This window comes from Orcinus orca, chromosome 4 (assembly GCF_937001465.1).
Source record: "Orcinus orca chromosome 4, mOrcOrc1.1, whole genome shotgun sequence".
Taxonomy (NCBI): Eukaryota; Metazoa; Chordata; class Mammalia; order Artiodactyla; family Delphinidae; genus Orcinus; species Orcinus orca.
The window spans coordinates 52,585,422-52,600,768 of record NC_064562.1 but is presented as its reverse complement, the minus strand read 5'-3'; the positions used below and the strand labels follow the sequence as shown (position 1 = coordinate 52,600,768).

Genomic DNA, 15,347 nt, shown 5'->3' with positions numbered 1-15,347 from the left:
TACTGAGCCTGCACTCTGGAGCCCGCAAGCCACAACTACTGAGCCCGTGTGCCTAGAGCCTGTGCTCCACAGCAAGAGAAACCACTGGAGTGAGAAGCCCGCACACTGCAATGAAGAGCAGCCCCCGCTCGCCACAACTAGAGAAAGCCCACACGCAGCAACAAAGACCCCATGCAGTCAAAAATAAATAAATTTAAAAAAAGCAAACAAACAAAGTTTTAAATATAGCTCTAAGTCTGTATCTTTATTGGGCAGTAGTTATGTGGAAGTGTATATATATGTATAACACGCATTGAACTATGCACTTAAGATTATGCACTCCATTGCATCTAAGTAGAATTTTAAAAGTTTTAAAAAATTAATTAAAACTTTTTTTTTTTAAAGAAGATGTTGGGGGGTAGGAGTTTATTAATTAATTAATTAATTTTTGCTGTGTTGGGTCTTCGTTTCTGTGCGAGGGCTTTCTCTAGTTGTGGCAAGCAGGGGGCACTCTTCATCGCGGTGCGCGGGCCTCTCACTATCACGGCTTCTCTTGTTGCGGAGCACAGGCTCCAGACGCGCAAGCTCAGTAGTTGTGGCTCACGGGCCTAGTTGCTCCGCGGCATGTGGGATCCTCCCAGACCAGGGGTCGAACCCGTGTCCCCTGCATTAGAAGGCAGATTCTCAACCACTGTGCCACCAGGAAGCCCAATTAAAACATTTTTAAAAAATCTAATTTTAAGTTAAATTTCTTGCGTGGCTTTTTACATTTTGTTTAAAAATAGGTAAAGGGGCTTCCCTGGTGGCGCAGTGGTTGAGAGTCCCCCTGCCGATGCAGGGAACGCGGGTTCGTGCCCCGGTCCGGGAAGATCCCACATGTTGCGGAGCGGCTGGGCCCGTGAGCCATGGCCACTGAGCCTGCGCGTCCGGAGCCTGTGCTCCGCAACGGGAGAGGCCACAACAGTGAGAGGCCCGCGTACCGCAAAAAAAAAAAAAAAAAAAAAAAAAAAAAAATAGGTAAATAAGAAAAGCAAAAACAGCTACCCAATAGCTGAATTTTACTAGTTTATTTTTCAGGACTTTTGTCTTAGAGACAGCCATTATTTTTGTACTTTCGTTCATGTCGGACTTTCACCCTGGACACAAGTTTCAATTTCCCAGAACTTTCCATCCTACACTACAAATGAGAAAGAGGGCATAATCGTTAAATTCCATTCTTTACAGCAAACTTTATTGTATGTGTATGAAGAGAGATCTGATTGCTAAGATTTTTATTTCTGGAGAAATGAGAATTGAAATTGAAAGCAGCATAGCAGAAATGGAAAAATGGAAATGTGTGCTAGAAACTTACTTTGTTAGGTCTGAGGAGGACAGAGAGGTTTTGAAAAAAAAGTCTCATTTTAAAAGTTTAGCTGTTAAAAAAAAAAAAAGTTTAGCTGTTGGTCTAGGGAATCTAGGAATAATAATTGAATGTTTAAAATGTGAATCATATATACAAGGAGGAGTCACCAGCCAAGGTACTCTGCAGACTTTGGGGACACTGGTTTTTAATAACCACAAGTATTTTCTCAAATACCTGTTTGCCAAACATAGTTAACTTTAGGTCTGGGACCCAACTCACTACACCCCAATCCTTTGAATAATCTAGGACTAAACCCTGAAGGGACTTCCTTCCCATATGGACTCCATCTTCTTAAGAAATTGATATTTCAGTCTGGTCTTTGAGGAAGGGCAGAGTTAGCCTTAAGTAGAGTTTTAAAGTGGGTAAATTTATTTGCTTTTAACATTTTTTATTGACATATGATATAACTATAGAAAAGTATATAAACCTATGTACAGTTTAAAGAACAATTTGAAGGCTATCATCTTTGTAACCATCACCCAGGTCAAGAAATAGACCATTACCTTCTTGTTCAAGAAGTCCCTGTTTGTTCTTCTCAGGTCACAGTATCTCCTTCCCAAGGGTAATAACTCCGCTAGGGGTAATCACTCACATAAAATAATTCTTGTGATAATAATTTTTCTGCTTTCTAAAAAGAATTTTATGTACATGAACATATCTCTAAGAAATATAATGTTTTGTCTGTTTTTTAATGTTGTATAAATGAAATCATCTGTTTGCATTCCTTTTCCTCTTGCTTATTTTGCTTAATAAGTTTGTGAAATTTGTCTATATTGTTGCATGCAGCTATAGCTTGTTCATTTTCATTGCCATATGGTATTCAGTTGTGTTCATATATCACTGTTGGTCCATTCTATACCTTTAATCAGTTTTTGAGCGGTTCCTACTTTAGTTGCTGTAAAAACAGCCCTGTTAGGAATATGAATCCTGGTGTACACATGCAAGAGTTTCTCTTGGAATAAGAAGTAAAATTACTGGGTGGTGGGTATGTGTTTGATGCCTGTTTTCTGAAATGGTTTTACCAGTTTACATTCCCCACAGTGTACTGAAGCTGTCACTGGTCCACCCCTTTGCCAGTATTTAGTATTGTCCAGCTTCCTAAATTTTATTATTCTGTCGAACATTTAATATCTTTTATGTTTAAATTTATATTTTCCTGATTGCTAATGAGATGGTGCTCCTTTAATTAATTAATTAATTTGCCATTTGGATTCCTTTTGTAAAGTCCCTTTTCAGGTTCTTTTGCCCATTTTCCTTTGGATCTTCTGTCTTCCCTCACCCTGCATTTTTGCCTCTTAAAGTATGTCTTGTGGCCTCTTTCAAAGTGCCCTATTCAAGTTTGCTTACATTTAGAAATGAGAGACCTGTGTTCTAAAAATAGTCTTTCTCCCCCTCATTTCTGGGGTCAACTGTCAGTGCAGTCATTCTCAGGGGTTAGGTAGAAAGTAGCCAAATTAAACCAATGTGAGAAATACAGAAGGAACTCTTTCATTGGGGGAATGTTAGACTAGATTGGATTAGGTGACCTTCATTTAAGGTCCATTCTAATTTTAATATCATAGCTTCTAACTCATATTAAACATGTATAACTGGTTTGTTGGCACATTAAATGTTTCTGCCTCTCAGTGTACCTTACTTTTTTTTTTTTTTTTTTTTTTTGTCGCACTGCACAACTTAGTTCCCCGACCACCAAGGATTGAACCTGTGCCTCCTGCAATGGAAGCACAGAGTCCTAACCACTGGACCGCCAGGGAATTCCCAGTGTACCTTATATTAACCAAGCACACAGGAACATATATAAAAACTATAATGTCAAAAATTTTAATTTGCAGAGAGAAATGTAATTATCAGATGCATTGATGTAGGTCAACCCATTCTCTATATAGGCCCAGTAGAAGGAACTTATAAGATCTCAAGGATTTGGTGCTTTTTCAAACAACAAACAATCCCTTGGGAATTTAAATATGTGGGATGCCTCCTGGTTAAAAATGACTGTCCTAGTGAATCATTGTTAGTGTTAGGAGTGAATTGAACCCTTTAGTTGTGTTAGAGAGGAGAGGTTGAAAACATTGCATTAATATACACGGGAAGCCAATTTATAATAAGAAGGTTGCCTATTAAGCTTAGAATCAGAGCTCAGGGGAATTAGTTATATTATCTTAATGACTGATGTCATCAGACTAAGATGCATTGATGCATCTGTCTCCATTTTAAGAATTGGCTTCATGGATCTGATATTCATGTTTATGGGCTGGAGCATTTTCTTCCTGTGTACTAGAGTCAAAATTCCAAACTTTCTTTATAACTACCATGCAAGTGAACCTACTATTATTGTTAACATATACTTTCATTAACATATACTTTCATCAGTTTCCTGTAATCCAGTCATGTCTCCACCATGTTACAATTTGGTAACCTTCATTGGATTTTGTATATTTGTGTACATTCTTGGAGGATAGTTTTAATTTTGTGTGTGTATTAAAGGCTACTATGTTGTTAATCCTCTCCACTTAGGTGGAGTTTCAGATTGTGGGGATAGTATTTTGGGGATAAGGTAGCGGAGTGTGAGGGTAGTAATGAGTGGGTGGGTTCTCAGTATCTTTGGATATTTTCTTTTTTCCTGGACCTCAAGAAATGGAATTTCTTCCCTCATCCTGGGGCCCTTCTTCCCCAGACCCATCCCTGACCTATTCCTTGGGATTATAGTGTGAACCACTATCCAAATCTAAGCTTTCTTAGCGTGCTGTCAATAGTGAGAAGTAGACTGTCTTCAGACCCAACTCTGGTAAGGCCAGTCCTACTTCGAATGTTCTCCATTTAATCACACTTCTTGGCAGCAACACTGGGATGGGAAGAGTTGGGCTGCTGGTACCTTTGATCTCTTCCCCTAGTCAGTAATTTAATTTGCACCTGCATGTTTAGCTGGTTTTGTTTTTTACCTGCCATCTAGTGGCTGAAATGTTGCTATACTATCGATGAGCTCCCACCAATTACAGCAAAATAAAGAGGGAGGAAGTACCTCGAAAGATTATGTAGTCTCCTGTCCCTTCTCCTCCCATGGTAAGAGTATCTTTAAATCATATGACCCAGATGATTATCAGTCTTTGTATTAAAGATTTATTTCAAATAACAATGTGCTTTATTTGGTGATTTATGTTATTATTTAAGCCCAAAGCTTTGATTTAATTGCTTTCTTTTAGCCTGTTTTTTGAGGTCTACAGACTGTTAGGAAGATATTTTTAGTCTGTTTCTCTCAGTGAGCTGAATTCTTTTGGGAGATCTTTGTTATTTACTGTGGAATGCTATTTTACTTTTATCTAACACTTCTTACCACTAAGAAGTCACTGAAAAATTAGTAACTCTGTGAAAGAAGGGATAAAATATACTTATCTGTGAAACAACAGCATATTTTTTGATAAGTCATTTTTTTTTTAATTTTATTTTTGGCTGCATTGGGTCTTCGTTGCTGCTTGCAGACTTTCTCTAGTTATGGTGAGCAGGGGCTACTCTTCATTATGGTGCGTGGGCTTCTCATTGTGGTGGCTTCTTTTGTTGTGGGAGCACAGCTTCAGTAGTTGTGGTTCGTGGGCTCTAGAGCGCAGGCTCAGTAGTTGTGGTGCATTCTTAACCACTGCGCCACCAAGGAAGTCCGTATCAGGTAAATTTAAGGTAATACTTGCTGCTATAGTAAAGTCTCTGTGGTTTAAGATGATAAAATTTCATTTCTCAGGCAGTGTACAGTACAATATGGTATTGAGTGGATGGCATACCATGCTGTCACTCAGAGACCCAGACCCCTTCTAATGTGTGGCTCATCTAACCTCTAGGACAGTGCTTCAAACTTTAGTGGTTCAGCAGAGTCACCTGGAGGACTTGTTAAAACAAAGACTTGGCCCTCAACCCCAGTTTCTGATTTAATAGGTCTGGCAGTGGGGTGTTGAAAATGTGCATTTCTCTCAAGTTCCCAAGTGAGGTTGATGCTGCTGTTATGGGGATCATACTTTGGTACCCCTGCCCTGGAGTTGAAGTTGAAAACCGCTGCTCTAGGGCCTTGGTGTCTTTTGCTTCCAGTTGATGAATAAAGAAAGAATCCTCGCTTTTGAGAGGTTTTTATGGGTCCAGCCTGGACATGATAAACATTGCTTCTGCCCTACTTCCACTGGCTAGAACTGAGTCTTCTGGCTATAGTTAATTACAATGGAGACTGGGAAATAAAGCCTAGCTGTGTGTCCAGGAAGAAAAACAACCTGGTTTTAGGGAACACGTAGTAGTATCTATCACACGCAATTTCTAAATAGAAGTACTTTAAATATATTTGTTAATGTAACTTAAACTCAAAAGTGCCATGTTTAATTAATCAATGTAGAAGTTGTTGAAGTTTATTTTAAAGTTAATGGGTTATTTTAGGGGATTCTCTGGTGGTCCAAGTGGTTAGGACTCCGCTCTTCCATTGCAGGGGGCACAGGTTCGATCCCTAGTCAGGGAGCTGACATCCAACAAGCCTTGGGGCGCAGCCAGAAACAAAACAAAACAAAATAAAGTTGATGGTTATTTTGGTAATAGGTATTTGTGCACCAAAGACAACCTGAAATAGTAAGCCCAGATAATGATAAAGACAAAAAATTGTTTTTCACGGTTAGTTTTATTTATAAAAATAACTCAGATGTATTTTCACTAGTGAATTTGTATTTATGTCATTAGTGAATTCTCTATTGTATAATTATGTAAAGTTATCCATGTCTAAGATAAAATTATTAAAATACAGAGCACCAGCACCAGTTAATTATCCACATAGTATCTGAATATCTCCCTTCAAGAAATCAAATTAAGTATTACTTGCTTTATAGATACGATATAACTTCAGTATTTAATAGCAGATCAACATTTTGGAAAGAATATGGCTTTATTGTCAGTCTTAGGCTTGAATCCTAGTTTTGCTGCTTACCAGATGTATTGATATTAATGAGTTATTCAACCTTCTTGAGCCCCATTTTTAAAATTTATAAAATAGTGTCAGTAATGACTATTTCATAGGGTCGAGATAATGTATGTAAAACTTTTCATGTAGTCCCTGGCATAAAATAAATAATAAACAGTAGATATTATTATAATTATCATTAAAATTGAAGTATATTTTCTTAATGAAGGGATATTTTGTGTAATGAACTTACTAGTTCTTCAACGAAAATTCTTTATTTTCTAAATCTAAGACATAAAAAATAAACTTTTAAGAAAACTTAAATATGGCCTTTGTGTTCACATTCCTAAGCACATTCTTTTTTGAAAATATGCTAAGTAAGCTACAGATAATGCAACCAGGGATAGAGCAGACTAATCCAAGACTTAAATTTTGTGTTTTGAATTAACATTTATACTGCAGAGAATTCCATGTATATGTAAATACCACTACACCTCTGCCCCTCTTTTAGTGTCAAGTAAAAAAACTTTTTAATGTATATTTTTTGATTATTTGATAATTAATAATTTAATATTATGTATTTAATATTTAAATATATTTTATTGAGCTATAATTGACATATAATATTGTATTAGTTTCAGGTGTCCAATATAGTGATTCAACATTCGTGTACATTGTAAAAATGATCACCACAGGAAGTCTAGGTACTGTCACCATACTAAGTTGATACAATATCATTGACTCTATCCCGCATGCTGTGCTTATTTATTTTATAACTGGAAATTTGTACTTCTTGATCCCCTTTACCCATTTCACCCCACATCCCCTACCTCCCTCCACTCTGGCAACCCCCCATCTAGACCTGTGAGGCTGGGGGTTTGGTTTTGTTTGTTTGATTCCACATGTAAATGATATCATGTGGTATTTGTCTTTCTCTGTCTGACCTGTTTCACTTAGCATAATACCCTTAAGTTCCATTAATGTTGTTTCAAATGGCAAGATTTTGTTCTCTTTTATGGCCAAGTAGTATTCCATTGTATACATACACCACATCATTATCCATTCATCTGTCTACAGACACTTAGGTTGTTTCCATATTTTGGCTATTGTAAATAATGCTGCAATGAACCTAAGGGTACATATATCTTTTCATACTAGTGTTTCTGTGCCTGATATATTTTCTTAAATTTTTAAAAATTAATTTTTTTTTAATGTGTGGAATAGCAGCTTGTGCTCTTTAGCTAAGTTCTCTTATAAATCCAGCAGTCAGTGTTCATAAAGTTGTCTCTGTTACTAAGAGTAATTTCCAAAATGCTATGCTTACTAGGGTAGGAAAATAAAATAGACAATACTGTCCTCTTTATAAAAATAACTACACGAAAGTTTTGGTTGAGTTGATATACTTCATTTAGCTGGAAAAATTCACTTGTATGAAACATTTTCTCCCTGGATGATGATGAATAAGTGGAAAGTCAGTTCATAATTAAATTAACAAAGGCCCTTGAAACTAATAAAATTAAATTTATTCTTTAAGCAGTTTGGGAAGGCAGTTACTTTACCCTTATTTCAGTTCATCATCTGCTCAGTATTTCTAAACAGCCCTATTGTTGACTGTTAGCCTCTTGCCATTTTATCTTTTTTTTCTTCCAGTTTTGAGAAGAAGTTTCACTTAATTATGTGGTTTGTGGTATGAAATTTAAATTCTGCCTCAAAGTGTCATGTGTTTGTGTGGTTTTTCGTTCTTAACTGAAACTGAGGTCCGTTGTAATGTTTACACTTCTGGATTTTTTTTTTTTTTCCCTCAGAGGAAAACCACCTACATTGAGCATGAACTTTCAGGAAGTGTTCAGGGGTATTTGAACTAGGATTGAGAATAGGAATTAGGCAGTCATATTTTATTCCTTGAAAGTTAGAAAACAAGATTAAAGACTGTATAGCTGTTGGGGGAATCTTTATATAGCTTGACATAGAAAAGATGATGAAGCATCCCTGGGTCCTGGGTTTTGTTTCTTCTTTCTTTCTTTTTTTAAATTTTTATTTTATTTGGCCACGCGGCACATAGAATGGATCTTAGTTCTCTGACCAGGGATCGAACCCATGTCCCTTGCATTGGGAGTGTGGAGTCTTAACCACTGGATCGTCAGGGATGTCCCTTGTTTTTTCTTTCTTAATCTGACAACTCTAATATCAAAAGTATTCTAATATATTCTATTACTGTGCAGTCAGTTTTAATTTAAAAAGAAAGAAAATACTGTCATTCAAAGGAAGAAATTTCAGGGACTTCCCTGGTGGCACAGTTGTTAAGAATCCGCCTGCCAGTGCAGGAGACACGGGTTCGACCCCTGGTCCGGGAAGATCCCACGTGCTGTGGAGCGACTAAGCCCGTGCGCCACAACTACTGAGCCTGTGCTCTAGAGCCCACGAGCCACAACTACTGAGCCTGCATGCTGCAACTACTGAAGCCCGTGCACCTAGAGCCTGTGCTCCACAGCAAGAGAAGCCACTGCAACGAGAAGCCCATACACCGCAATGAAGTGATGCCCCCACTCACCACAACTAGAGAAAGCCCGCACTCAGCAACGAAGACCCAGTGAAGCCAAAAATAAATAAATAAATTTATAAAATAAAAAAAAGGAAGAAATTTCAGTGGCTTCTTTCTCTTTACCCCCACCCTCCCCTTTTTTTTGATTTGGAAGCTTCGAATGTTAGGATTTGCTGACTTTGGCCTGTAGTAGTGAAGTGGCAATGGAAAGATGCTCAAAATTATTTTCTATATTTTTTGCAAATGATTCATTGAGGATACCAAGCCTCTTTAAAAAAAATTCATTGTTTAAATCAGATATTCCCTAATATAAACGACTTTAATCAGATTATATAAAAATCTAATAACAGGAAATTGGCTTTACAGAATATAGAAAAGTGGATGCTGTGGTTGGAGAGAGATTAGCAAGTAGATACCACCAAGGTATCTCAGGAGTTTTTCAGTGTGATAGGAATACTGGAAGGGACCTAAGATGGCTTTGCCTGTTTAATTACTTAAACACATCGTACTCTGTCCAGGGAAGGTGCTAGGCTAGAAATCTGAACAAAGCAGTGTTACTAGTAAACTTTTGTGATATTTTGTAAGAGCAATAAGTAATTTCACTGTGTTCAGAGGCAGGTGTGAATATCTCATTGTCTTGATTTGTGTTTCTCTAAATTAGCAATGTTGAGCATATTTTCGTATGCCTATTAGCCATCTGTATATCTTTGGGAAAATGTATATTCAGGTCTTCTACCCATTTTTTAAATTGGGTTTTTTGGGTTTTTTTATTTATCCAATTTTTTTAACTTAAAAAATATTAAAATAGCCCTATTGATCATTGCTTTTTGTTTCCTTTTTCAAATTCAAAATAGGAACTGACAACGTCTCAGAAAAGTGGTGGGAATGTTCTTCAGATGATGTATGAGAAACCTGAACGGTGGTCTTTCACCTTCCAGTCATATGCCTGCCTCAGTCGAATACGAGCTCAGCTTGCTGCTCTCAATGGCAAGCTCAAAGATGCAGAGGAACCTGTATTATTTTTTGAACGATCTGTGTATAGTGACAGGTATATATAAATGACTGTACTTGTCAGTTTGGAATCTTGGCTTAGAAGTGGACTTTTTTTTCCTGTTTCCTGGGAATCAAAGTAATAAGAGAGGCTGAGTTGGAGATTTGAGATGGAAAATGACATTTAATACCTTCAGCAGTTTGGTACTAATGCCATTAGGGAAGTTCTAGCATAATTGCTAGCTGCCATGGAAACTGGTATAGTGGCCATCTCATCTCATTCAAATTTGCAGAGAAGTTTTTTTTTCTTCCAACCCTCTTAAAATTCTTATCTGCTCTGGTTAAATCTGGATCTGTATTCTAGACTTGCACCTGGAGCTAGGAGATCATATATCTCTAAGGGAGGCTTAGAATTACCCTGCTTATTATGTAACGATTGTTTTACTAGAGTTAGATCTGAGGTTCTCAAACTTTAGGACCCCTTTCATTCTTAATAATTATTAAGGAGCCCAAAGAGCTTCGTGTCTTATTGATATTTATGTTATTAGATATTAAGGTTGAGAAATATAAAAAACATTTATTAACTTATTTAAAGTTAGTAATAATAAATCCATTACATATAAACATAAAAAAGATGTGAAAATTATATCTTTCACAAAAAATTAGGGAGAAGAGTAGCATTGTTTGAAACTTTGCAGATCTCTTCAGTGTCTGACTTAATAGAAGTCAGCTGTATTCTCATTTGTGCTTCTGTTTTTAAGCAGTTGTAAGCTTTTGGTTGAAGTACAGTATATAAAGTAATCTGGTCTCTCACAGAACCCCTAGAAGGGTCTTGGGGACCACCAGGGGTTCTCACACCACATTTTTGGGAACCACTGGCCAAGTACATATTTTCTGTAGTTGGAGATAATGTGTTGTTTTCTTCTGCTGTTGTTTTTTTCTGCTAACCAAGGCATTATCTGCCATGGGTTTAGGAGAATGTTTCATGTCCATTTAGTAGATCCGTTTTTTCTTTGTGCTTTTTGGAAAGAATTTATGTGTTGATGTAAACTCTCTTGCAGGTATATTTTTGCATCTAATTTGTATGAATCTGACTGCATGAATGAAACAGAGTGGACCATTTATCAAGACTGGCATGACTGGATGAATAACCAGTTTGGCCAAAGCCTTGAACTGGATGGAATCATTTATCTTCGAGCCACTCCAGAGGTGAGAAACAATAAAAATTTGTTTTGTCCATTGACATTTCAGAATAATATTTAGAAATCCTTTCAGTGGTATGCAATGAAGGCGATTTAGTTTAACTCCACTCCCCACCTCCAAATTAGAAACTCATAACTGTGTAGATAGAAACATTCTTTTTTCCTAAACAAACTGTAAGCCCGCATTTGGAAGTTGCTCTTTTAGGCCCCTTCTCTGTTCTTCCTCAGTTCTGTTCTTCATTATTTCCTCCTGACTTTCTCAGGGTCTGTCATCTATCACAGCTGCATTAAGAAACTTTCTAAAGCAACCCCTAGAATGTAGGCTTCATGAGGTGGAACTTTGGGTATTTTAATTACTGTTGAATTTCCAGTGCCTAGAATAGGGCCTGGGTACATAGTGGGAGCTCAGTAAATGTTTGCTGAAGGACTGGCCAAGTTGGTGGAGGTCCATTTCAAGAAATCCTTTATGGTTGTTTGTGGCTTGGAATGGGTGGGCAGTAGCAGCTGTAGTTGAGAAGAGCCTTAGAGGACCCTTGCCATTTTCAGTTAAGGGAGGTTACTTGAAAATGTGCTTTTTGTCATAGGTTGTAAATAGCTATTCTTGTTTACATATGAAATTATGTTATGAATCCAGGAAGACCAAGTAGATAGATGCCTTTCATAAAAGTAACCTAAATAAGAGCTTACATTTGTTAAGGAATTTCTGGTTTTGGTGCCTACATCCCCATTTTTCTCTGTTTTTTATTCCTGTTTCTTCCCTAAGTCACAAAGTAGGCTCTGGTGAATGTAAATGCCATGACTTCTAGCCTGAAAAAATACCGTATTGCTATTGAAGCTGAATTTTCAAAGAAACTAGGTTTCTGATTCCAAGGGATGATTTTTTTCCTCTTCTAATGTCAAGTAAGCCAGAATTTAACAATAATAATTTTGAAATTCACTTTTATTTTTGAAAAGAATTTTTGTTTTTAATTATGAAAATAGTATATACAAATATAGAAGAAAACATGAAGAATACTAATAATTTCATTCTGCTAGAAACATTCATAGTCAATATCTTAAAGTCTAACACAAAACTTTATTTTATTTTTTAAATATTTTTAAACAAATAAATTTATTTAAAAAAACAAAAACAAAAAGCATTCTATTCTGGTTACCACTCTTTGTTACAGTCTATTCCATTTTAACTCATTTCTATTTTTCCCATGGTCTTTAGAGATAAGAGCCTCAAGGGTATGGAACAGTTCGATAGTAATTCCTCATCTTGAGGATTCACATGCAGTGTCAGTTGTGTGAATTAGCACCCCAGTGCTACATGTGTCTGAGGCCTGTGATTTCAGGTTCTCACTGGTGAATTATTTATTTTCAAGTCATTGTCTTGAAATGTTTTCAGGCTCCCTCTCTCTCACTCGGGCTTGTGGATGGAATTTTACTAGCTCTCTTTTAATGAAGGCACAACCTCTCAAGACTCTTCGTTTTCTTCAGGAAGATCAGCTCCAGCTCCTTATACTACATAGCCTACTGCCTCAAATATCCTGAAATGACTCAAAACCTCAAAGCTCCATGCTCCAGCCTGTGCTGGTTGTTCTGCCATTCTGTTTCAAATTTGCTGTTTTTGGATTTTTTATTCTTATCCTCTTGAGACACCTATTCACTTATCTCTTGTGGATCCTGTATTGCCTGGCTCTTCTTTTTTTTTTTTTTTTGGTTTACTCTTTTTTTTATATATATATTTTTATTGGAGTATAATTGCTTTACAATGGTGTGTTAGTTTCTGATTTATAACAAAGTGAATCAGTTATACATACACATATGTCCCCATATCTCTTCCCTCTTGCATCTCCCTCCCTCCCACCCTCCCTATCCCACCCTTCTAGCTGGTCACAAAGCACCGAGCTGATCTCCCTGTGCTATGCGACTGCTTCCCACTAGCTATCTATTTTACATTTGGTAGTGTTTATATGTCCATATATATACTACCACTCTCACACTTTGTCCCAGCTTACTCTTCCCCCTGTCTGTGTCCTCAAGTCCATTTTCTAGTAGGTCTGGGTCTTTATTCCCCTCTTTTCCCTAGGTTCTTCATGACCATTTTTTTTAAGATTCCATATATATATGTGTTAGCATACAGTATTTGTTTTTCTCTTTCTGACTTACTTCACTCTGTATGACAGACTCTAGATCCATCCACCTCACTACAAATAACTCAATTTCATTTCTTTTTATGGCTGAGTAATATTCCTTTGTATATAGGTGCCACATCTTCTTTATCCACTGATCTGTCGATGGACACTTAGGTTGCTTCCATGTCCTGGCTATTGTATATAGAGCTGCAGTGAACATTGTGGTACATGACTCTTTCTGAATTATGGTTTTCTCAGGGTATATGCCCAGTAGTGGGATTACTGGGTCATATGGTAGTTCTATTTTTAGATTTTAAGGGACCTCCATACTGTTCTCCATAGTGGCTGTATCAATTTACATTTCTACCAACAGTGTGTAAGGGTTCCCTTTTCTCCATACCCTCTCCAGTATTTATTGTTTGTAGATTTTTTGATGATGGCCATTCTGACTGGTGTGAGATGATATCACATTGTAGTTTTGATTTGCATTTCTCTAATGATTAATGATGTTGAGCATTCTTTCATGTGTTTGTTGGCAATCTGTATATCTTCTTTGAAGAAATGTCTATTTAGGTCTTCTGCCCATTTTTGGATTGGGTTTTTTGTTTTTTTGATAGTGAGCTGCATGAGCTGCTTGTAAATTTTGGAGATTAATCCTTTGTCAGTTGCTTCATTTGCAAATATTTTCTCCCATTCTGAGGGTTGTCTTTTGGTCTTGTTTATGGTTTCCTTAGCTGTGCAAAAGCTTTTAAGTTTCATTAGGTCCCATTTGTTTATTTTTATTTCCATTTCTCTAGGAGGTGGGTCAAAAAGGATCTTGCTGTGATTTATGTCATAGAGTTTCTGCCTATGTTTTCCTCTAAGAGTTTTATAGTGTCTGGCCTTACATTTAGGTCTTTAATCCATTTTGAGTTTATTTTTGTGTATGGTGTTAGGGAGTGTTCTAATTTCATTCTTTTACATGTAGCTATCCAGTTTTCCCAGCACCACTATTGAAGAGGCTGTCTTTTCTCCATTGTATACTCTTGCCTCCTTTATCAAAGATAAGGTGACCATATGTGCGTGGGTTTATCTCTGGGCTTTCTATACTGTTCCATTGATCTATCTTTCTGTTTTTGTGCCAGTACCATACTGTCTTGATTATTGTAGCTTTGCAGTATAGTCTGAAGTCAGGGAGCCTGATTCCTTCAGCTCCGTTTTTCTTTCTCAAGATTGCTTTGGCTATTCGGGGTCTTTTGTGTTTCCATACAAATTGTGAAATTTTTTGTTCTAGTTCTCTGAATAATGCCAGTGGTAGTTTGATAGGGATTGCATCGAGTCTGTAGATTGCTTTTGGTAGTAGAGTCATTTTCACAATGTTGATTCTTCCAATCCAAGAACATGGTATATCTCTCCATCTATTTGTATCATCTTTAATTTCTTTCATCAGTGTCTTATAGTTTTCTGCATGCAGGTCTTTTGTTTCCCTAGGTAGGTTTATTCCTAGGTATTTTATTCTCTTTGTTGCAGTGGTAAATGGGAGTGTTTCCATAATTTGTCTTTCAGATTTTTCATCATTAGTGTATAGGAATGCAAGAGATTTCTGTGCATTAATTTTGTATCCTGCAAGTTTACCAAATTCATTGATTAGCTCTAGTAGTTTTCTGGTGGCATTTTTAGTATTCTCTATGTATAGTATCATGTCATCTGCAAACAGTGACAGTTTTACTTCTTCTTTTCCAATTTGTGTTCCTTTTATTTCTTTTTCTTCTCTGATTGCCGTGGCTAGGACTTCCAAAACTATGTTGAATAATAGTGGTGAGAGTAGACATCCTTGTCTCGTTCCTGATCTTAGAGGAAATGCTTTCAGTTTTGCACCATTGAGAATGATGTTTGCTGTGGGTTTGTCGTATATGGCCTTTATTATGTTGAGGTAGATTCCGCCTATGCCCACTTTCTGGAGAGTTTTTATCATAAATGGGTGTTGAATTTTGTCAAAAGCTTTTTCTCAATCTATTGAGATGATCATATGGTTTTTATTCTTCAATTTGTTAATATGGTGTATCACAATGATTTGCATATATTGAAGAATCCTTGCATCCCTGGGATAAATCCCACTTGATCATGGTGTGTGATCCTTTTAATGTGTTGTTGGATTCTGTTTGCTAGTATTTTGTTGAGGATTTTTGCATCTATATTCATCAGTGATATTGGT

At 36.8% G+C, this 15,347-nt stretch overlaps 1 protein-coding gene and 1 long non-coding RNA gene across 6 annotated transcripts in view; one reads left to right on the top strand and one right to left on the bottom strand.

Moving 5' to 3' along the window:
- Nucleotides 1–15,347, bottom strand: part of LOC125964348 (uncharacterized) — a 725,473-nt gene that overhangs the window by 14,903 nt on the left and 695,223 nt on the right. The gene's annotated exons all lie outside the window — the stretch shown is intronic.
- Nucleotides 1–15,347, top strand: part of DCK (deoxycytidine kinase) — a 58,045-nt gene that overhangs the window by 5,307 nt on the left and 37,391 nt on the right. For all 5 annotated transcript variants that reach the window (XR_007477307.1, XM_033412505.2, XM_033412504.2 and 2 more), the window contains exons 3-4: nucleotides 9,696–9,889; nucleotides 10,893–11,040. Coding sequence is in view for 4 of the 5 variants with exons in the window: in XM_033412505.2 (XP_033268396.1) it covers nucleotides 9,696–9,889; nucleotides 10,893–11,040 (342 nt within the window). In the remaining variant the exon portion in view is untranslated. The remainder of the gene's footprint in view (nucleotides 1–9,695; nucleotides 9,890–10,892; nucleotides 11,041–15,347) is intronic.